This window comes from Pelophylax lessonae (assembly GCF_965119305.1).
Source record: "Pelophylax lessonae genome assembly, chromosome: 12".
Classification (NCBI taxonomy): domain Eukaryota; kingdom Metazoa; phylum Chordata; class Amphibia; order Anura; family Ranidae; genus Pelophylax; species Pelophylax lessonae.
This window is the reverse complement of record NC_138779.1, coordinates 203,809,590-203,833,353: the sequence shown is the minus strand read 5'-3', so window position 1 is coordinate 203,833,353 and position 23,764 is coordinate 203,809,590. Positions and strand designations below refer to the sequence as shown.

Sequence of the window (23,764 nt, the reverse complement as noted above, 5' to 3'; positions counted from 1 at the left end):
CATTTATATATTCATTGTTAAATATCACTCCATTTGCGCAGTTCCTTTTTCGGTTACACCGAATTTTGTTTTTCCCTATGGTATAATATAGTATTGTATGGTACAGTAGGATAAAGAATGGTATAATATAGTATGGCATGGTATAGTACAGTAAGGTATGGTATAATATGGTATGGCATGGTGTAGTATGAAACAATACATCATAGAATTAATGGTATGGAATGGTATGGAATGGTATGGTATTGGTGGTATGGTATGGCATAGTATTGTATGGATGGTATGGTATGGTATGTTAGGATTTGGTATGGTATGGTATAGTATGGTATGGTACAGTAGGGTATGGTATGGTATAATATAGTATGGTATGGTACAGTAAGGTATGGTATAATATGGTATGGCATGGTGTGGTATGAAACAATATGTCATTGTATTAATGGAATGGTATGGTATAGTATGGATGGTATGGTACTGATGGTATGGTATAGTATGTTATAATATGGTATGGCATGGTATTGTATGTTATGATATGGTATGGTATGGTATGGTACAGTAGGGGAGGGTATAATATGGTATGGCATTGTGTGGTATGATATGGTATGGCATGGCATGCTATGGATGGTATGGTATGGTATAATATGGCATAGCATGGCATGGTATGGTATGTTATGATATGATATGATATGGTATGGTATGGTATGGAATGGTATGGTTTGGTATGGTATAATATGGCATAGCATGGCATGGTATGGTATGTTATGATATGATATGATATGGTATGGTATGGTATGGTATGGCATGGTATGGTATGTTATGATATGATATGTTATGATATGATATGGTATGGTATGGTATGGTATGGTATGGTATGGTATGGTATGGAATGGTATGGTTTGGTATGGTATAATATGGTATGGAATGACATTGTATGGTATAGCACAGTATGGTGAGCTATAGTTGGGCAACTCTTGGCTCTCTGACTACAGAACACCTATTAATGCAACAAAAATAAATAAACAATTCACAAATGTAATAGAAAAGGTAAATAATTTCTTACCAACATAGAGGCTGTCACTTGGTTCTACTTTGCTGGCTGCAAGAAAGTGGCATTACAATTCAGTATTGATGATGGTAATGAGGATGACATGTAAAATGAATCCAGAGAACGTAACAACCAATCACATTGTTTCTTTATTGATCTAACTTGCACTAGGAAAAATAGCATATGTTACTCGAAAAAAAAAATAAAAATAAAATAATAATAACTTTACTTAAAACTTCTCCAAGCGATCTTTGGGCCCATACTTACCTGTACACTGCAGTAACGAGCAGTAAAATGGGTATTATTCATTGTTATTGGCATCCCAAGACACTAGGTAGCAGGGGCTAATGCTTGGCTTTGAATTATAATGCACAAAAGGGTCATATGAATTATGTGGGATAAAATATATCACCACAGGGGACCAAAAAAATGCATGATCACTGAGGAGCAATGTTTTGGGAATTTGCAGGGACCCGTCAATATCATGTGATGTCACATACCTGATGAAGAGTCTCTGATTGGTCCTCAGAAGTTGCTCTTCTATGTAATCATGCAATAAAGAGAGCTTTGCACTTTAAAACAAGCTTACTGGTGTGCTGGTGACATATGTAAACAGCACACTTTTAACCACACAGTTGGTTCTGGTATGGTGTGTGAAAGGAATATATATATATATATATATATATATATATATAATGTGTGTGAAGGAAATTTATTATGAATGGGCTGCCTATGCACCACAAAGGGACCAAAATTACAACATGTGTATTTTTGGTCCCTTTGTGGTGCATAGGCAGCCCATTCATAATAAATTGGCAGGTAAGGAGACCTGATTTTTCTCTGTTGCCTTTAAGTAACTCTTACAGGTCTTGTCCCTCCCTAGGATTGTGACTGGACAGTAATGGAGAATTAGCAGACTGATGAGTTCATCTCACTTTCACCCTACTCTCTCCTCCTATCAGCATATATACATTTAGAGGTCTCTTTATACACATTTTCACCAACGATTCACACGTTTTTCTACTTAGTTTAATTTAGGGAAATGTTTGAAACCTATGTAAAAGTTGTGTCCATAAATTGACTCCCTAACTATGTAAAAAAAAAAACACAAAGCTGCAGTAGTTGCTTGAGTTTCAAATTGAACTCATAACTTATACCTACAAATAGCAGAATAAAATACATCACCCATTAAAGGATAAAATAAAATCAGCTTTTACTGCAAAACTCACCTTCAATACACAGATTTCCCCCTGCAGTACTTTTTTTTTTTATTCCACTAGATCACAGGTGTCAAACACAAGGCCTGGGGGCCGATTCTGGCCCGCCAGGCCATTTTATGTGGCCCTCGCACCTCTCCTAAACTGAGGCACCCCCCTCTTCCCCGCCCACCCCCTTTTCTCAGCAGTCGGCAACAGAGAGGAGGACAAAGCTCCTCCGCAAGATCCTGCACTTCTCTGTGAAGCTGCCGAGAGACTCGTCTCTACCCTTACCCCAGTCTCGGGAGTCAGCAGCTGAGAGGACAGAACACCTCCTACAGATCTTGTGCCTCTCTGTGAATCAGAAGTTCTTCTCTCCACCTACCCTGGTCCCAGCATTCAGCAGACTTCGGCAGCTGACTCTTGCCCTCCTCTGGTCCTTCTCCAGACCCTACGCTTAATGCTTCCCAGTTCCACAGCCAGCTTCTTCCTGGAAGCAGCACAAGGTAACGGGGGTGCACTGTGATATAAGGGAGAGTGGAGGCTCTTAACTTCAGATAGTGGGGGGGCTCTTGACATCGGATGTAAGGGGAGGTGGGGTGTGCGCTGGACATTTAGTCTTACAGATACAACCGGCCCTTTAAGAGGAACCATAATGCTGATGCGGCCCACAATGCAATTGAGTTTAAAACCCCTGCACTAGATCAATCTGATGGCCAGCATCATGTAACCCACTTGCACTGAGCCCAAGTCCTCCTGGACACACCCCCAGCCTGTGACTGGACAGTGAAAGGAGAAGTAGCACAGTGATGAGCTCATCTCTCTGTCACTCTGCTCTCTCCTCTTAGCAGCATACTTCATGTCAGCACATAAACTCATTGGCTCCTTGAGCTGCTTCGTCCTCTCACACTCCAACCCTGTACAGGGGTTGCAAGCAGGGGTGGACTGACAACTCATGGGGCCCCCGGGCAATCAGAGATCATGGGGCCCCCTGTGTCCACACTCAAGCCACACAAAGCCCCACCTACAAATTGCAGCTCAGCCACATAGAGTGGGCATTTAAATATCTACCACAGCATAGCCTGCATGATAGTTCCTGGCTTCTTTCTATAGTGTGTAGCCTCTCATGGGGCCCCCTACTGACCCTGGGCCCTCGGGCAGTGCCCTAATCCCCGAATGGTCAGTCCGCCCCTGGTTGCAAGAGGCTGATAGCAAATCAAACTCAGGTACTCTTTTTTCCATCACTTACATTCCACTTCAATATCAACAAAGTCACTCGTGTCTCCATGTTTGTTCTGTGCTGCACAGCTATATGTGTCGGCATCGCTGGACTTTACATGCGCCAGGTAGAGCTCGAGCTTCTGTCCGGTCACACTGCTGGCTAAGGTCTTTTCTCCTTTGGTCCAGGTCACTTCAGCCGCTGGATTACTGTCCACCAAACATCTCAGAATCACAGACTGCCCTTCCTTCAAGGCCACTGTATGGTTCTCTAAAGTCGTTTCTACAGATAACAAAATTAGGAGATGATTATACAACTTAGGGCTTGTGTACACAGCTTGAGGACATAAAAAGCCAGCGCTCCAAAGATTATGAGGACACAGAAGAACTCTTTCTTAAAATAAAGTTGAGATTGAAGCCCCACATCAACATTTGTCCAGATATAGATTTATTCCCGGATAAGGAGAAAGACACAATTCCACGCGTTTCATCATGAAAAAAACCCTTATCAGGGCTTGTGTCCCTAAGGCTGCCTGAATTAGACCAGCTGCTGACAAACTCCCAAAATGTGCCTATATCTTACCGAAGACCCCTTCCACACCAGCAGACTGATCAGGTCCACCTGTCAATGTTTCAGGCGGACCCGATCGGACAACCTATTTTTCTCTATGGAGCAGCGAATGTCAGGTGACATGGGTCAGCTGATACCCGCAGGCATCTAATCCGATCTGGTCTGCTAAAAACATACGAATGGATACATTCTCCATCCTGTGTAGAGGATGACAGTTGGATGGAAACAGACAGGCAGTCCATTTTCATCGGACCGCCCCGTTGAGAACAGCGGTCTGTGTCCATGTCTGCTCTGCATAGTGGAGAGGACATGGACCTGTCATCCGCCTGCTTACCGGGGGATCAGCGGATAGTTATCTCCACTGCACAGTTTAAGAGATATTCAGAGTGCATGCAGTCAATGACATCACCGGCGCATGTGCTCTGAAGGTCCGGCTTATAGAGCCGGACCTTGATAGCCCGTGTCGGAAATGGCAGCTCCCATGTGCAGTGACGTAATTGCCCCCCAGGCCGCTCATGTAGCTGGAGGGCTCGAACCTAGAAGGAAGACCGGGGGAAGATGTCACCCGTCATAACGGTGACATTGCAGTGCTGGAGGGCTTCATTCTAAGCTGAGTCTCTCATATTGTGCTAGTATGTGATGCATACTAGCGCATTATGACAATGCCTTGCAGATATTAGGGTTAGGGTTAGAGTTAGGGTTTTTTTAATCACCTGTGATTTACAACCGCTTTAATGCTTCAGCATACAAAGACATTTGTGCTTCCGACCTTGCAGTAACAGTTTGCTTAACAACTTGCCGACTATTTACGTCGGCAGTCAGCCCCTCACAGACAGAGTGACGTAGATTTACGTCGCTAGCCTGTGAGGGTCTAGGGAGCGAGCGCGCGCCCCCGGAGGCGCACTCCCGCGTGGTCACGGACCCCCCCGTACGTGTGACCGGCGGACCCGATGTCCGCCGGTCACTCGGTGATCGTCGCTGCAGAGGGAGAAAGGCATGCGGCTAGTGTAAACAAGCCGCCTGTCATTCTCCCCTGTGTAGAAACAGTGATCATACGGTTCTACTATGTAGGACCGTTGATCACTGTTTCTACAGCTCAAGCCACAGCCAATCACAGTTAGAATCACGCCCCTAGGGACACACATAACCCCTCCCTCTAAAAAAAAGTTAACCCCTTCACTGCCAGTGTAATTTTACAGTAACAGTGCATATATATAGCACTGATTACTGTAGAAATGTCACTGGTAACCCCAAAAGTGTCAAAAATGTCAGTCAAGGGTCCGATCTGTCCGCCGCAATGTCGCAGTACCGCAAAAAAAATCGCAGATCGCTGCTATTACGCGTTAAAAAAAAAACAACAAAAATCTTTCCCTTTGTTAGTAAACGCAATAACTTTTGCGCAAACCAATCAAAATACGCTTTTTGCGATTTTTTTTTACCAAACATATGTAGCATAAAACAAATTGACCGAAAATGTTAAAAAATTTTGATTTTTACATTTTTTTTGGGGGGGAATTTCATATAAAAATATGTGAAAAATATTGTTATTTTTGCAAAATTTACGCTCTTTTTTTGTTTATAGCGCGTGATCAAAAAATCGCACAGGTGATCAAATACCACCAAAAGAAATCTCTGTTTGTGGGAAAAAAAGGACGTCAAATTCGTTTAGGTACAATTGTCCGTTAAAGTCACGCAGTGCCGAATCGCAAAATAGGCCCTGGTCAGGGGCTTAAGTGGTTAAGACTCTTTTCTTTTTTAGCATGACTGTACCCCTGTGCCCAAAAAGCCAACTCCAAAAAGACAAGTTAAAGGCCACTTAAGTCACTTACACAAACTCCTTTTGAGCACCTTTGAGATAAGTTCGAACACCAATTGCAAGCCAAGTTTTCTCATCCAACCTCAGTTCTTAATGGCACAAATGATTTTTGGCTGAATGGGAACAAAATTCTAACAGACACACTCAAGAATTCTGAGGAAAGCCTTCCCAGAAGAGTGGAGCCTTTTACAGCTGCAAGCTGAAACTCCACAAACTCTCATGGTTCTGGAATGGAATGTCCAACAAACGAATTTACGTAGATATGATGTTTAGGAGTCCCCAAGCTTTTGGCCATATAGTATAGAACACTCTTACTGAACTGCACAATAAAACCAAGGCATACAGACTTATTAGTAGACGAGGGAATAGCAGGAAACTAGATAGGAAACACATTACCTAAGGGCTCAATAACGGTATTGACCTTGACGGTTGGGGGATCTGAAATAAAGGAAGACAAGATTAGTAGAGGTTTTGAGGAAGAATATTGTAGCTTTGTCATTTAAATTAAATCCAATGGTTAAGGCATTTAAATGACTTGTCTTAATGTTTGCATCATGGCTTAGCAACTGTCTTTTTTTATACCAGGTACGCAGAACTTGTATGAAATATTTAGGATAAAATCAGTAGTTTCACAGCAAACTAAATTTTCCTGTGAAACTATCAATTTTATCTTTAAAAAAAATGCATACAAATGAGTCCCTGAACAGGGGAGGACTGGGCCAGGGGGCAGGTGGCAGTTGCCCCCCCCCCCCTCCCAGGCCACTCTGATGCTCTGTAAAAGGACTGCACCGCCTCTGCCACAGACATGCCCAAAGGATTCCTGGTGAAGAGAAGTAAAAAGTCCTCACTGCTGACCTACTGAGGGCGGCATGAAGACAAGGACAGAGCGCAGACCCCCCCTAGCATTATTGGTGAAAACTGTGTCTGAGCAGAGGCCAGTTCCATGCCCCACTGGAGACTCTCCTCCCCAGGCAGTTCCAACCAAACTTTCCCAGGTCCCCCAACTGCCCCCTGCTGACCTTGTCGGAAACCTGGATTCGGCCGGTGAGCAGAGAGTACCTGGAGCAGAGCTTCAGCCTAGAATTGGGGTCAGGAGGAGGCTGGGAAGAGGGAGAGAGGGAGATGGGCCGAGTTGCTGCACCATGGGCCTCTGGTTTGTACTTGCCCCCTGGGCCGAAATTTGCCAGTCAGCCCCTGTCCCTGAATATCTCTAATGTACCTTTAAGGGCTAGTTTAGTTGACATCTGAGCTCCTTTGCGACTATGAAAACTATTATTGCTCTCAGACCATACCCTCAATGATCAATAGGGCAGTCTCACTGGACAGGAGCTAGAAAAAAATCCTTTTCACATCTTTACCCTTAACACCTTGAGAAGGGTCTATGGCGATAACATGAGATTTACATAGTGGGAGATCATCAATGTGGTGTCACACCTCTCCCCCAAGGCCTAAGGAGTTCAAGAGACAATAGCATAGAAAGTCATGTAACTGTTTTTTGGGATGACAAAGGCATCATTCTCCCTGTTTTTATGGAACAGGGCCATATCGTAACCAGTAAGCAATACATTGTGATACTTAAAGTGGAGTTCCACCCATTTTTAATAAATTGGATTACATAGATGTATGTAATCCCCTTTAAAACGACTTTTACCAATGGAAAGTTTTTTTTTTTTTTGCTAGTAAATACCTTATTTTCTGCTTTATTTATCCTCTTCTCACTTCCGGGTCCGGTCGGCGATTACGTCATTCGGCGATTCGCAGTGTGTGCTGGGATGTTTCTCAGGGCATGAAATCTCGCATTATTACACAGGAGATGAGCTGCACTGCATGCTCTGCCCCGCCTCCGTCCCGCCTCCTCTCAGTGAGCTGTACTGTATGTAGTGTATTGAGGCCGTGCTCCGCCCCGCCTCCACCCCGCCTCCTCTCACTGAGCTCAGTGAGGATATAATGCTTTCAGTCCTCGCTCACTGAGAGGAGGCGGGGCGGAGCACGGCCTCAATACACTACATACATACAGCTTACTGAGAGGAGGCGGGGCGGAGGCGGGGCAGAGATCGCAGTACAGCTCATCTCCTGTGTAATAATGCAAGATTTCATGCCCTGAAATACATCCCAGCACACACTGCGAATCGCCGAATGACGTAATCGCCGACCGGACCCGGAAGTGAGAAGAGGATAAATAAAGCAGAAAATAAGGTATTTACTAGCAACAAAAAAAAAAAAAAAAATTTCCATTGGTAAAACTCGTTTTAAAGGGGATTACATACATCTAAAGTGACTAAAATGGGTGGAACTCCACTTTAAGAAGCTTAGAAAGGCCATTAGGAGAGAGAGACTAAACATGAATCTGAAAATGATCCGCATTCACCATGGCAATGCTCATCCACACACATTTTGGCAACAAATCATGCGATTGGCAAAGTTGGCTGGTCAGTAATCCCTCATCCACTGTACAGCATAGATTTAGCATCCTCTGACTTCTGCCTGTTTGAAGGTCTTTTGGGACAACAACAAGGGGATTAAGGAGTTGGGTTCAATGATAGCTCAAATGCATCACTTGTGATGGAGAATATGTAGAGTTGTACCTTTGTATAGAGGAAGAGTTACTCTACCAACAAGTGAAATTTGAATGACCTTTATACTCGTGAATTATGAAAAAGTTATCCCTACTTTTGCATCGCTTTCAGTATAGCCCTCGTAAATCACAGGAGGTGTACTAAATCCACGACATCAGCAGGCATGTGTAAGCCTTGTTAAGTTCTGTTTTCTATCTGTTAACTAAAGCTGATCCAGTTCCTGAAATTTTAAATTTTTTGTAACTTTTCTTCCAGATACTGTATTATGCCACCAATCAGAATTTTGACTTATTCTCAAATCTGTAGGAGTAAAGATTTGGAGGTTGCTGTTTCCTACAGGAAGTTCTGACATGTACTTTCTCTGCACCAGTTTTTATTTTTTTTTTAATATAATCTACAGCAATAAAGCACACACATACAGTACAAGGCAATAATAGAACTACGTAGAACGCGCTTCGTAATTGACAATAACAGATGTGCCGAGCAATGGCTCAGAGCCTAAGACACGGCTGTTTGGCAACAACACGCAGATGAGTGTATACTAAGATTAGACTCTGGTATAGAGTTCTGAACATGCTGGCAAATGGAACTAATGCTGAACAGAATGCTGAGAAATCAAACAAAAGCTGTCATATTCTATATTTACGGAAAACAGAGGTTTTATCTCCAGAAACTGGCTAACCCTTTCAAGTCCTGGGGCCATGAAAACATTTGTGAGAAGACCAAGTTATAAAGTCTTGGTGGTGCTGTGCTAAAATATAAATAAATAAATAAATAAATATATATATATATATATATATATATATATATATATATATATATATATATATATATATACACATACATACATATATATATATATATATATACATATATATATATATATATATATACATATATATACATATATATATACATATATATATATATATATATATATATATAAATACAGACCAAGAGCACTGAACATTCAGCCATCATTCTACCCATCATTGGCTGCTGTGGTATACTGCACCTAGCAGTAACAATATGCTGTTTTTTTTCCCTCTTTGTACTGTATGTATTGAATGTGGGCAGTACCTGCCCATTGAGAATATCTTGATACATATGTCTTCCCTTTCTATGTATAATCAACAATGATCAAGAGCTCAGTTTTTATATATATATTAGAAATGTTATATATTATCAATCGTGCCTAAAAAGTCCCACCCCCAGGGGAACCCACATTGTCATATATATATATATATATATATATATATATATATATATATATATATATATATATATATATATATATATATATATATATATATAAATATATGTTGTTTTTTGTATATATATATATATATTTTTTTTTTTTAAATAGCAAAGAAATACACAACAATGTTAAAAAAATGAAGCTTTGGTTTCTTTCATCCATGACTATTTCTGTATAATTAATATTATTTAAAATATTTTCACTATAATATTGTTTATTTTTTTTAATTTTTTTTTTTACATAATATAACAAACAAGGACAGCATAGTTAAAAACAGGCAACTGTATTTTCACTCAATAAATTATTTTTTCGTATTTATTCTGAGGACCCCAGATATACTATATTATCAAAAGTATTGGGACGCCTGCCTTTACATACAAATAAACTTTAATGGCATCCCAGTCTTAGTCCGTAGGGTTCAATATTGACTTGGCCCACCCTTTGCAGCTATAACAGCTTCAGCTCTTCTGGGAAGGCTGTCCACAAGGTTTAGGAGTGTGTCTATGGGAATGTTTGACCATTCTTCCAGAAGTGCATTATGAGGTCATGCACTGATGTTGGAGAGAAGGCCTGGCTCGCAGTCTGTACTCTAATTCATCCCAAAGGTGTTCTATTGGGTTGAGGTTAGGACTCTGTGCAGGCCAGTCAAGATCCTCCACCCCAAACTCGCTCATCTATGTCTTTATTCACCTTACTTTGTGCACTGGTCCAAAATCATTTGGTGGAGGGTGGATTATAGTGTGGGGTTGTTTTTTTAAGGGGTTGGGCCTGGCCCCTTAGTTCCAGTGAAGGTAAATTTTAAAGTGATTGTAAATTCTCCTATTTTTTTTTCAATAAGAATTAGAAACATGCTATACTTACCTGCTCTGTGCAGTTGGTTTTGCACAGAGCAGCCTGGATCCTCATCTTCTCTGGTCCCTCTTCATCTCTCCTGGCCCCTCTCTCCCTTTGAGTGCCCCCACAGCAAGCAGCTTGCTATTGGGGCATCCAAGCCGAGTAACAGCTCCGTGTATCCATTCAGACATGGAGCTGTGGTCCGGCCCCACCCCCCTCTCTCTCCTCTTTGGCTAACTGACTTTTATTGACTGCAGCGGGAGCCAATGGCATTGCTGATGTGTCTTAGCCAATGAGAAGGGGAGTCCCGGACGGCTGAGACAGTTGCTGACATCACTGGATCGAGATGGGGCTCAGGTAAGCATTAGGGGGGCTGAGAGAGGCTGCTGCACATAGAATGTTTTTCATCCTAATGCATAGAATGCATTAAAATAAAAAAACCTTCTGCCTTTAAAACTCCATTAAGGCGTCAGAATACCAAGACATTTTGAACAATTTCATGCTCCCAACTTTGTGGGAACAGTTTGGGGATGCCCCCTTCCTGTTCCAACATGACTGCACACCAGTGTACAAAGCAAGGTCCATAAAGACATGGATGAGCGAGTTTGGGGTGGAGGATCTCGAGTCCTGACCTCAACCCGATAGAACACATTTGGGATGAATTTGAGCGGAAACTGCAAGCCAGGCCTTCTTGTCCACATCAGTGCCTGACCTCATAAAATGCGTTTCTGGAAGAATGGTCAAACGTTCCCATAGACACACTCCTAAACCTTGTGGACAGCCTTCCCAGAAGAGTTGAAGCTGTTATAACTGCAAAGGGTGGGCCAAGTCAATAGTGAACCCTACAGACTAAAGGGCCATACACACTATAAGATTTTCTGAAGACTTTTTCTTTTCTATGTAGTGCAAGGGCCTGCCAGATTGCATACAAATTGAAAGTGTTTAGGTTTGACCTCATATTATCTGGTTTTGGTAAATCTAAAGGAAAAAGTCTTCAGACAATCTTATAGTGTGTATGGCCCAAAAGACTGGGATTTCTTTAAAGTTCATGTGCGTGTAAAGACAGGTGTCCCAATACTTTTGGTAATATAGTGTATGTGCAGGTTTTGATAAATCTGGTACTGCTGTATGGTCAATAAAAAAAAAAAAAAAGTTTTAAATTTCAACTCTGAATTTAAAAGCTGTAATTTAGGGATGGTTTCAATAAGTACAATTATTATGTATATTATTATTATATTTATAGTGGTTTTATTTATATTAGGTTATGTTATTTATATTATTTTATTATTTGTAGTAAATTTATTATATATTTTTTGTTGTTTTGTCCTGGTGACCATTACCATTAGGCCACTGCTGTGTCATCTCAGCAAGCAGCCACCGGTAACCACTTAGGTTCTATATTCATCAGAAATCAGGGTGATGTCAGTGCAGTGGGGGGCAACTGAGCTGTAGTGTCGGAGATTCCACGACAGATTACGTTTTCGAATGAAGTTAAATTCACACCAAATTTCACAGATCCAAATACAAATTTCAGTGTTTTTTTTGTTTTTTTTTTGTACTACAGAATTTCAAAAGGTCAATGGGAGATAGCGACCAGAGACTACTTCAGAGGTTATTTCTGTCTTACATCTGCTTCTGTGGTTGCCTAATCACCCTTAGAATGGGAATGTACGCAATAACTCTTCTGAGGTCTGTGGCTCCCCTAACCTCACAGAGCAGAAATGTGGTGAAAAAGTACTTTCTCTGCTAAGCTTGTTCGTCTACACTGCAAAATCCTTGGTCTAGTATCTTATCAACAGAAACTAGCAACCTATCTATTCATAGCTGCTAAATGCACAATAGCTGAGACCTGGAAAAACCTCACTGTTCCATTTGTGGAGGTGAAGAACTTCTTGACCACCCTAATGATCAATGAAAAGATGACTAGCATCCTCCATGATCCCACTCTAATTTTCTCAGGGTACGGGCTCCGTGGTGGTCTTATGCTCTTCCTACTCTAAGAATTTTGGGTAATCCCAACTGACTTCACCTGTTATCTAGCCCAGTGTCAACCTTTTTCCAGTCGAGGCACACCCCAGAAATTATGGACAGTCTCGAGGCACCCTTTAAAATTATGGACAGTCTTGAGGCACCCCATCCTAAAATGTAAAAATGATTCTAATAGTTTTACATAATGCAGCAACATACACACACACGTAGGACACCCAACGTTAGAGGTACAAGTTGGTACTGACTAGTATGCCAATGTTTCTCTTTTTCCTCAGTTTTCTCCATCACTCATCTAATAGGACCCCAAAACATATGGAGAGAAGCAGGGGAGAGTCAAACAAGCATGCTACGCAGGAGACTGACATCGTCCTTATCAACTGATGATGTCATAGGTTGTTAGCATAGCAGGTTGGCAGCTACAGGGTTGTAACGGTGCACAATGAAAACCTGTGACTTTGTGTAACGTAAAAGGCAGGGCAAATTTTGGTAAATTTTTGGGGCATTTTGCTGAGGCACCCCTGAAGAAACCTCAAGGCACACCAGGGTGCCTGGGCACCCTGGTTGAAAAAGGCTGATCTAGCCTATGGGAACTATACTCGCCTTCCTCTCCCCTTTCCCTCTCTTCCCACTCTCTCCCTCCCCCCCCCCTTTTTTTTATTTTTTGCTTTTTGTTTTAATATATGGTCTGGCTACTCCACACCTCTCGCCCCTCCCTCCTGCTCCCGGGTCCTAGGACTCAGGCACTCAGTGCCGACCCTGGCTCACACTGTGTGGTTGTATCATTGCTTAACAGTTCTACGAAACTCTGTATTTATTATGTGCCTTGTTTGTATGTCTCTTGCGTGAGAGTTTCGCTGTTTCACTTTTATTAATCAATAAAAAATAAATAAAATAAAGTAAAATAAATACTTTATCATAGTTACATAGTTAGTCAGGGTGAAAAAAGACACAATAATCCGCAATGTTGTATACTAGAGTGCTAAAAAGACAGGCTTAGAAGGGAATAATTCCACTGATGATCCTGACCAGAATTATACAGGGACTTGAAGAAACTCCTCAATAATTGTATTGGAAAAAATCCATGTTTATTAGGGAAAAAATCTCAAAAACTGCAGGTAAACATTGCAAATGAATTGCAGATCAATGCAATGTTTACCTGCAGTTTTTAAGATTTTCCCCCCAATAAACATGGAATTTTACAATACAATCATTGAGGAGTTTCTTCAAGTCCCTGTATGGTTCTGGTCAGGATCATCAGTGGATTTTTTTTCTTCTAAAGCCTCGTACACACGCAACGAATTTCCGCCGACCGGTCGTCCGTCTTTTGTCCAGAGTGGTGTCTGTTGGTTGGAATGTGCTCTAGACTGCACACAAATTTTCCCGTACGACAGAATTCTATTTTAGAAGTGATGTCATGTGTTGGATTGCTTTCTATGTGTTTTTTTCATCTCTGAGCATGCCTAGTCTTGCTCATAAGATTTTTCCCCGTCGAAATCTGTACTAATGAGTCAAAAATCGGACGTGTGTTGACGGACAACAAAAATTATACGTATAGCCTGCACACCAGAATTTATTCGGCCGAAAAGTCGGAGTCGGTTGTCGGAAGCACCATACTAACAAGCCGAAAATGGGCACATCGGTCGTCGGACGAAATTTCCCGGCTGAATTTCTTATCATGTGTACAGGGCTTAAGCCTGTCTTTTTAGCGCTCTAGTATACTACATTGCGGATTATTGTTATTGTCTCTCCTCCCCATGGAGAATTTTTCCAGAGCAGCTTAGGACATCTCAGGCTACGTTATCCTGCCATCACTTTCTAGCAGGCACCAGATCTTGAATTGTGGATGAGAAAAGACACAAGTCTATCTAGTTCAACCAATAAAAAAAACAAACAACCAACCATACAATCTCAGATACACAACCCTATACCCACAGTTGATCCAGAGGAAGGGGAAAAACCCCAGAAAAGCATGATACAATTTGCTCCAGCAGGGGGAAAAAAATCCTGATCAGTTGAATACCGAATCTTAAAGCAAAATTGTATCACAGTCCATCAAGATCCAACTATTTGTGTTACGTATGCAAAATAATAAATAAAAATACACTGTAGTCTACTTACACTGAACATCCAAGATAAGGGTCTGTCTAGTAGAAGAGTCCACCTTTGGTAAGGACACCTCGCAGGTTACAGAAATTCCATGGTCCCATAAATTTGGGGTTATTGACATAGATGTGCTTTCCAAAACTTCATCTGCATTGTCCCTCCACCATTTTATTATTGGCGGTGAGCAGATTCCCGCAAGGAAACAAGTCAATCTCCCTTCCTCTTTGGCGACCATCTCCCCAAAGACAATAATCTCAGGTTTCTGAGTGAGAGCTGCCTTGGAAAAAAGCATAAACACTGTACAGGCAATATGCAAAACAACAAATAATGGGTCTCATGGATTAAATAGCTTTTTTTTAGTTCTGGGTAGAGTGGTGGCAATAAATTCAGCAGAAAGGAAGTGAAATGAAATCTTCAAAAGCAATGAAAAATTGTGGTGGAGTCCTGGCCTTCACGCTTAGTGGAGGTTTCAAATAAATCAAATTATTGCTGTATTTTGACAGCTCTTTGTTTTTCAATGTAGGTCCAGTGAGGTCTGACGTTTTATTTGTCACAATAAAAGGGTTTCATTGAAGGTTGACAGCCAAAGACAGTTTGGCAACTCTCGATAAACCCCTTTAATTCCAGCAAATACAAATTTATACCGAATTCCAATGGCTTGGCACGCTCATCTTTTCAGTTGCTAGAAGGTTTTTATTGACTTTCCTTATTTACTGACTTGTGAAACTGTTTTCACATTAACAGCAAGTGAGGGAGCCGGTTCACACTAGCGCGACTTGTCAGGCGACTTGTCAGCCTGACAAGTCACGCTCCCTCGCGGTCCATTTACCGCTACAGGACCCATTCTAATAGGAGCGACACAAGTCGCTCCGACTTAGAAAAAGGGTCCTGTACTACTTTGGGGCGACCTGGGAGCGACTTGCATAGACTTCCATTATGTGAAGTCCCTGCAAGTCGCTCCGAAGTCATGGTGCATGGTAATGCACAAGTCACCCCCGAAGTAGTAAGGAGTCGTGTCGCCTTAGTGTGAACCGACTCTAAATCTCTTTATCAGAGCCCAGGATAACAGTAAAATCTCAACAGGGGTTCTAAAATTCCCTACCGTGAACTTAGAGATATAAAACTTAGCTGGCATTGGTGAACTCTCCCTTTGAAAATGCCAGATTCAAAGGCTTCAGCACTTTCTGGGTATGCAGACCAGGTTTAGTAACTCAAAGGGTATTGAAGCCAGAGACAATCAGGTAACTAATAGTTTTCAAAAGGTCTATAATGGTGAGCAATGCATTTCTGTAGAAAAAATTGCCCGAAAAGCTTTCCCCGTAAAATACTTACATCTTCCACTGCCCATACCCTTAAATACCATTCTGTAGAAAATATGTTGCCTGCTGAAGTATGTTTCGAAACCAGCGCTTCTGGGAGTGTCAATCTCCTGCACTCAGTGTTTCTTTCTGCTGATCTCCAAGTTACTATTGTGTCCCGTACTGTACCCAGAAGTGATGCAAGGGTCAGTGGAAAGAACTACTTAAAGCATCAAGCAGTTAGAAATCATGGGGCCCTGTACAGACTATCTGACACAGTCCTCATTCTCTGTCTCTGCAGCCTCAGCTGCATTGACTGAATGAACAGGAAGAGCCCTGCACAGTCTTCCTGTTCATTTACAAACTGAAACATAGTATTCACATTTTTCAATGATTCAGTTATGAATGAACAGCATGAGTGATTGGTACCAATCACTCACTGCGTTCATTCAGAAAATTAAGAGGCTGCCACGCCCCCGTTCTTGATCCTAAAATTATCCCCCGTAGCAGCCTGTGGGATGGAGAGGAGGGGAGGCCACTGGTGTTGCTGGGGTTGCGGGTTGAGGTGGAAGGTTGACCAGGAGAGCACACAGGGGGGCCCCTGGGCAACAGAAGGAATGGAAACCTGCCTGGACAGGAAGGGTGGCATTTATGGAAACTGATCCCCTGCAGCTACCCCCGCAACAGCTGAAAGCTGGCAGAAGGGAGAGGAGAGGAAAAAAATCAATTCAAGTAAATGCCATCCCCATTGCCGCTCCTGTTCAGGTTCCCCTTCCTAATTCTGGTCAGCTGCCTGCTGTTGAACTAATGGTGTCTGGACCTCGACCGGTGTTACGCCCTTATCGGTGGCCCTGGCATCAAGTATCAGAAGATCGACAATTCAATGTCAGAATCTGAATAGACTTTAACTGACAATACGTATCTTCAATGGAAAGCTGTTTGCTGGAGAGAGGTGAGGAATTACTTCCTTCTTGTAAAGGCACAGCTTTGAGGTGTTTTTTTGCAACAGGGTTGGAGTCACAGCATGCAAAATAATCAAATTTATTATGCATGGGCATGTTTTGAGACATAATTAGTGATCAAACATTTGGAATACAAACGAGCTTACCTGTCACTTGGACAGTTATTTTGTTAGCCAGAAAATTAAACATATTGAGACTGTCTTTGCTCTCTTCGAATCGGAAGAAGTAGATCCCAGAATCCTGTTTTGTGGCATCGGCTATGTGCAGCGTGCAGCTCCCGACATTTGGGTCTCCTTCCAGGTGAAAGTTTTGTTTTGTTACTGTTATGGACTTATCATTGGAGGCCACAGCAGTTCCCAAATCCATCTTCCAGTAGCCGGTGCTATTTGTGAACTTCCTCCTGTTGTTAGCAGTAAATTGGCATGGAATGGACACACATAGACCCTCTTGTATGACAATGACACTGGAGTCCACCTGGAGGGAATACCCATCTTGAGCTGTCTCACCTTGACTGCCTAGAGAAAGATAAACCACATGAGTGACAGAAAAACGTAGGGCCTCTACAAAACTCATTTAGTAGTTCTGTAGTATGTGTAAATTTGCATTGCTGGCAATGCTACTAGGTTTCAACAGTAACAATGAAAGTAAGGAAAGATAAATGTTGGTCTACTTTCCTCAAAGCTGGTCATAAAAGCAACAAACTCAAGTGACATAGATCAAAGCTGTTTTCAAGTGGTCTTCCCCAAAGACATGCACTAAACTTACTTTGGCCCTTAGATGAGAATAATACTAAAAACGAATCCAAGTCTCAGCACAGTAGGAACATTAATATATAATAACACTTATATATAGTTATATGATTAACATTTCAAAAGGAGATAAAAAATAAAACTCCCCCGCGGTGTCAATTACCCTCCTGCCCACATATGATTCACCCTGTAGGAGGCCTGGGCACCCCCGCTGCCCCAGGCCTCCTACAGGGTGAATCATATGTGGTATGATTCACATAGGTAGGACTGGTGGTACTCCCTTATCCACAGCCCTGGGTACAACCACAGTTTAGTTTTTAGTAGATCTTGCGCCATAAAATATAAATAACATCATTGCTATTGCAACCAGATTGTTATATGGGATATGAAACCTCAGAGACTTGAGATATACGTAGTGGTATCGGTAAACCTAAAGTGAACATTTTTTTTAAGTATTGGCTAGAATAAGAAAGAATTAAAACCCAAGTCTGTGTTCCATTAAGGAAATGTATAACACTTCTGGTTCTGAAGATAGGGCAGAAAGTGATAGTAATCTCTAAAAAAGGATGTCCCTTCTTGTCACTTTAACAGGTATCCCTTTTGGAAGATTTTCAATCTATCCAACTTTGTGAGATGGAATGGAGGGAAGCATTATAGCACAAAGTATGTAGGTGTTATATTGGATAAAAATGTATATCAATGCAACTTTGACATGAACTAAAATATGCCTTCTGCAGAAGATAATTGCAAAGGAATTGGTTTAAAGGGAGATGAAGATTGGACCATCAACCAACCACAAAAAGAACTAGATGAATGCATAAGATCCTTAGCACATTGACCAGTAGGACCCCTGAGGGTATTTTTTATTTTTTCTGTCCAAACTTGTTATTATTGAAGTATATCTCCTTGGGGAAGGATCATATGGACATCCTGTTTAATCATCTGCTCCAAATCTCAACTCAACCTCTGTGACCTCTGGTGTGACTTATCTTCATGTACTGTATTTATTACTGTCAATTTTCACGGCACTTTTCATACCAGAGTACCTGGAGGAAACCAACGCAGGCACAGGGAGAACATGCCGTGCTGTGTTTGGGATTTAAACCAGAAACCCTAATACTGCTAGGTGGAAGTGCTAACTACTTAGGCACTGTGCTACCCATAATGAATGAAGGATGCAAATCCAGGGACCCAACTAAGGGTGTGTCTCAAGACTGGACAAGAGGCCTTGGTGTTAAAGTTAGAATGGATATGTGTTAGCCTAGAGAGGACCCCCCATCCTCTTTCCCATTTCCCTATTTGTACCTATATTGTATGTACAGTACTGTATATTATTTTGTGAATTTACCCCAACCCTTCTTTAAGGCATGGGTGGTCCTTTATCAGAATCAAGGCACCCAAACACATTTCACATTAGGCAAAATGCACACCACTGCCCTGCCTCTAGTAATGCAAACTGTGAGTATTCATCCACAGAATAATTATTGGTTTACCCCAAAATTTATTTTTTTTCTTCACTACTTTTTCTATATTTCGACTTTTTAAAATAACAAATGACATAATGTAAAGGTTAGATAATAGGTTCAGTGCACTAAAACACATTTAATAGGTAAATAAAACATGTTTAGAGAACTATACATTATTAGGCCAACAAGAGGGACGAATCAAGGAAGAAAATTTGGTTCCGGACGAGGGACAGTTGAGATTTATGGATTTCCCCTCACCTCCTGTTCCAGTGATAACTGTTAAATCCTGGACAGCCCATCACTTTCTTTCCCCCAAAACAATAGAACCCAAATACCACCTCACACAAAACCTCATTGACCATCAGATAAATTATTTAGATGGCTGTTGGATGAAGGATAATGTCCTAAAAGTGACATCATTCCATAGAATGTTGGCTTGCCACAATGTTTTAGCAAACAAAACTATGCACAAACAGCAATGTTATGCAGAACGCCTTAGTAGCCAATCAGGAATCAAATGATAAAATGCTAATAGTGGGTGCTATGAGTTAATGCTCTTTCCATAGAACACTTTTTTGGGAATCAAAGTAAGGCTGAAGTTAATTTTGACCACAAAGACATGCTTACCCATCCAAACCTGAAACAGCACTGTGATCGCAAAGTTTATCCAGATCCCGGAGCCAAATGCCATCCTGACACTGAGTACAAAAGATCTGTGGATTAACAGAACAGGTTATAAATGTATCTATGCTATTTATTGTGATATTCACGTGGCTTTGAACACTGATTAAACCACAAAAATATCTAGGCCCTTAGTGAAGATCCAGTGTTTGGGTCAACTTAAATGGTTATATGTCATTAGGTTCCCACTGGTATTAAAAGAAAATAAATACAAGAAAAGGAAAATACTTAAATCTGGAAAATGTGTAAACTTTTGGGACAATCTATACTTGTGATAATTATATACACTGCAAAATAACAAAAAGCACCTTCCTTATTTTAATAATGGGAACTCATTTGCAGAACTTTCTTTTCTTTTTTTTTAAAAAAGCATGCTTTTAATAAAAAAAATAAAAAATAAATAAATATATATATATATATATATATATATATATATATATATATATATATATATATATATATATATATATATATATATATATAATCTCACAAAAGTGAGTACACCCCTCACATTTTTGTAAATATTTTATTATACCTTTTCATGTGACAACACTGATGAAATTACACTTTGCTACAATGTAAAGTAGTGAGTGTACAGCTTGTATAACAGTGTAAATTTGCTGTCCCCTCAAAAAAACTCAACACACAGCCATTCATGTCTAAACCGCTGACAACAAAAGTGAGTACACCCCTAAGATAAAACATCCAAATTGGGCCCAAAGTGTCAATATTTTGTGCGGCCACCATTATTTTCCTGCACTGCCTTAACCCTCTTGGGCATGGAGTTCACCAGAGCTTCACAGGTTGTAACTGGAGTCCTCTTCCACTCCTCCATGATGACATCACAGGTCTGGTGGATGTTAGAGACCTTGCGCTCCTCCACCTTCCATTTGAGGTTGCCCCACAGATGCTCAATAGGGTTTAGGTCTGGAGACGTGCTTGGCCAGTCCATCACCTTTGTCCTCAGCTTCTTTAGCATGGCAGTGGATGTCTAGGAGGTGTGTTTGGGGTCGTTATCATTTTGGAATACTGCCCTGCGGCCCAGTCTCCAAAGAAAGGGGATCATGCTCTGCTTCAGTATGTCACAGTACATGTTGGCATTCATGGTTCCCTCAATGAACTGTAGCTCCCCAGTGCTGGTAGCACTCATGCAGCCCCAGACCATGACACTCCCACCACCATGCTTGACTGTAGGCAAGACGCACTTGTCTTTTTACTCCTCACCTGGTTGCTGCCACACACGCTTGACACCATCTGAACCAAATAAGCCTATCTTGGTCTCATCAGACCACAGGAGATGAATCCAGTAATCCATGTCCTTAGTCTGCTTGTTTTCAGAAAACTGTTTGCAGGCTTTCTTGTGCATCATCTTTAGAAGAGGCTTCTAAAGGGACGACAGCCATGCAGACCAATTTGATGCAGTGTGCGGCGTATGGTCTGAGCACTGACAGGCTGACCCGGGTGACCCCCCAAACACTTCAACCTCTGCAGCAATGCTGGCAGCACTCATATGTCTATTTCTCAAAGACAACCTCTGGATATGACGCTGAGCATGTGCACTCAGCTTCTTTGGTTGACCATGGTGAGGCCTGTTCTGTATGGAACGTGTCCTGTTAAACCACTGTATGTTCCTGGCCACTGTGCTGCAGCTCAGTTTCAGGGTCTTGGAAATCTTCTTACAGCCTAGGCCATCTTTATGTAGAGCAACAATTCTTTTTTTCAGATCCTCAGAGAGTTCTTTGTCATGAGGTGCCATGTTGAACTTCCAGTGACCAGTATGAGAGAGTGAGAGCGATAACACCAAATATAACACACCGGTTCCCCATTCACACCTGAGACCTTGTAACACTAACGAGTCACATAACACCAGGGAGGGAAAATAGCTAATTGGGCCCAGTTTGGACATTTTCACTTAGGGGTGTACTCACGTTTGTTGCCAGCGGTTTAGACATTAATGGCTGTGTGTTGAGCTATTTTGAGGGGACAGCAAACTTACACTGTTATACAAGCTGTACACTCACTACTTTACATTGTAGCAAAGTGTCATTTCTTCAGTGTTGTCACATGAAAAGATAGAATACAATATTTACAAAAATGTGAGGGGTGTACTCACTTTTGTGATATACTGAATATATATATATATATATATATATATATATATATATATATATATATATATATATATATACATATACATATATATACATATATACATATACATATATATATATATATATATATATTTTTTTTTTTTTTGGTGCACATAATTTGCAAAAAAAGAAATGAAAATGTAAAATAGAAATAAATAGATAAAAAAATAAAATATTTACAAAAATGTGTGGGGTGTACTCACTTTTGTGATATAGTGAATATATATATATATAAATATATATATATATATATATATATATATATATATATATATATATATATTTTTTTTTTTTTCCTTTGGTGCACATAATTTGCAAAAAAAGAAATAAAAATATAAAATAGAAATAAATAGATAAAAACATTAATAAAATATTTACAAAAATGTGAGGGGTATACTCACTTTTGTGATATACTGAATATATATATATATATATATATATATATATATATATATATATATATATATATATATATATATATATATATATATATATATATATTTTTTTTTTTTTTTTTGGTGCACATCATTTGCAAAAAAATAAATAAAAATGTAAAATAGAAATAAATAGATAAAAAACAACTTTCCATTTAAATTTGAAACACATTTCAAAACATAAATAGAATTGCACTAGCAATTTTTTATGTTTCAGAAAACATAAATAGAATGGCACTTGCAAATTTTTATGTTTCGCAATATTTGAAAAAAAAAAAAAAAAAACTTTCAATTTAAACTTGTTAAACATTTCAAAACTCAATCTAAACCCCTAACTTTAAACCTAACCACTATCAAGACATAAAGTGTACCATAGTGTTGCTATTAGTACAAATATTGAATTACGCCAATAATAAAAAAATAAAAAAAACTGTCAATAATCTTTTTATACTAAAAATAAATAGATGGCAGTTGCAATTTTTTATGGTGCACAATATTTGCAAATAAATAAATAAATTACCTTTCAAATTAAATTTTAAAAACATTTTAAAACTCAATCTAACTCCTAACGTTAAACCTAACCACTATCCAGACACAAATTGCACCATGGTGTTGTTATTAGTACAAATATTGAATTATGGAAATAATAAAAATCTGTGCATTAACATTTTTATGCTAAAAATAAAAAGATGACATTTGCAATTTTTTTATGTTACACAGTATTTGCAAAAAAAAAAAACTTTAAACCTGGCTATTATCAAGATACACATTGTATTATAGTGTTGCTATTAGTACAAATATTGAATTACGCCAATAATAAAAAATAAATAAAACTGTCAATACATTTTTATACTTGCTTGTTAAAATCCAATTATCCGTCTCCAGTCTTTTAATGCTTTGTTGTCCATAAAATATAAAAAGCAGCAATATTGGGTCATTGGATAATAAATAAAATTAATACGAAGCAGCCACAACAGTGTAGTAAGTTGTAACTGTTGTCCTTTACCGTCTATTTATAAATGTACTCACTTGATATTTATAACAGATGTTGTCACCTTCAGAAGTGACATCTGCCAATATAGTAAAATGTAATTCCCTCAGCAATGATCAGCCCTCAGGCTCAGCTGTGAAGAATCAAAGATTAAAAAAAAAAATCTATTTTACCTATTTTTTATTTTTTTTTTATGTATATGAACTCCAGCCTTCCCTTTGTAAAATTACACAGGCTCTTCTCCTGTACTGCAAATGCTTGCTTGGATTTCACTGCACACTGTGAGCTTCTCACAATGTGCATTAGAAGCTGCAGCAAGTCAGATAGAGACTCCTTTCCTGAGTCGAGGACGTCCAACACCATCTAGCTCTTTTATCCCCAGCTTGATTGTCCCTGGCCCACCCCTTTCATTAATTGGATTTCAGTTCTTTCA

General features: G+C 40.1%; 1 protein-coding gene across 2 annotated transcripts in view; it reads right to left on the bottom strand.

Moving 5' to 3' along the window:
• LOC309568169 (sialic acid-binding Ig-like lectin 12) overlaps nucleotides 1-23,334 on the bottom strand; it is a 34,685-nt gene extending 11,351 nt beyond the window's left edge. The window contains exons 1-7 of one of the 2 annotated variants that reach the window (XM_082273802.1): nucleotides 23,198-23,334; nucleotides 19,703-19,788; nucleotides 17,007-17,375; nucleotides 14,616-14,873; nucleotides 6,237-6,278; nucleotides 3,485-3,736; nucleotides 1,055-1,090 (exon numbers count right to left, since the gene is read on the bottom strand). In XM_082273802.1, the coding sequence (XP_082129928.1) occupies nucleotides 1,055-1,090; nucleotides 3,485-3,736; nucleotides 6,237-6,278; nucleotides 14,616-14,873; nucleotides 17,007-17,375; nucleotides 19,703-19,766 (1,021 nt within the window). In that variant the 5' untranslated portion in view covers nucleotides 19,767-19,788; nucleotides 23,198-23,334. Of the gene's footprint in view, nucleotides 1-1,054; nucleotides 1,091-3,484; nucleotides 3,737-6,236; nucleotides 6,279-14,615; nucleotides 14,874-17,006; nucleotides 17,376-19,702; nucleotides 19,789-23,193 lie in introns of both variants that reach the window. The other variant, XM_082273803.1, reaches the window with a different exon arrangement.
• Nucleotides 23,335-23,764: the final 430 nt, after the last annotated feature.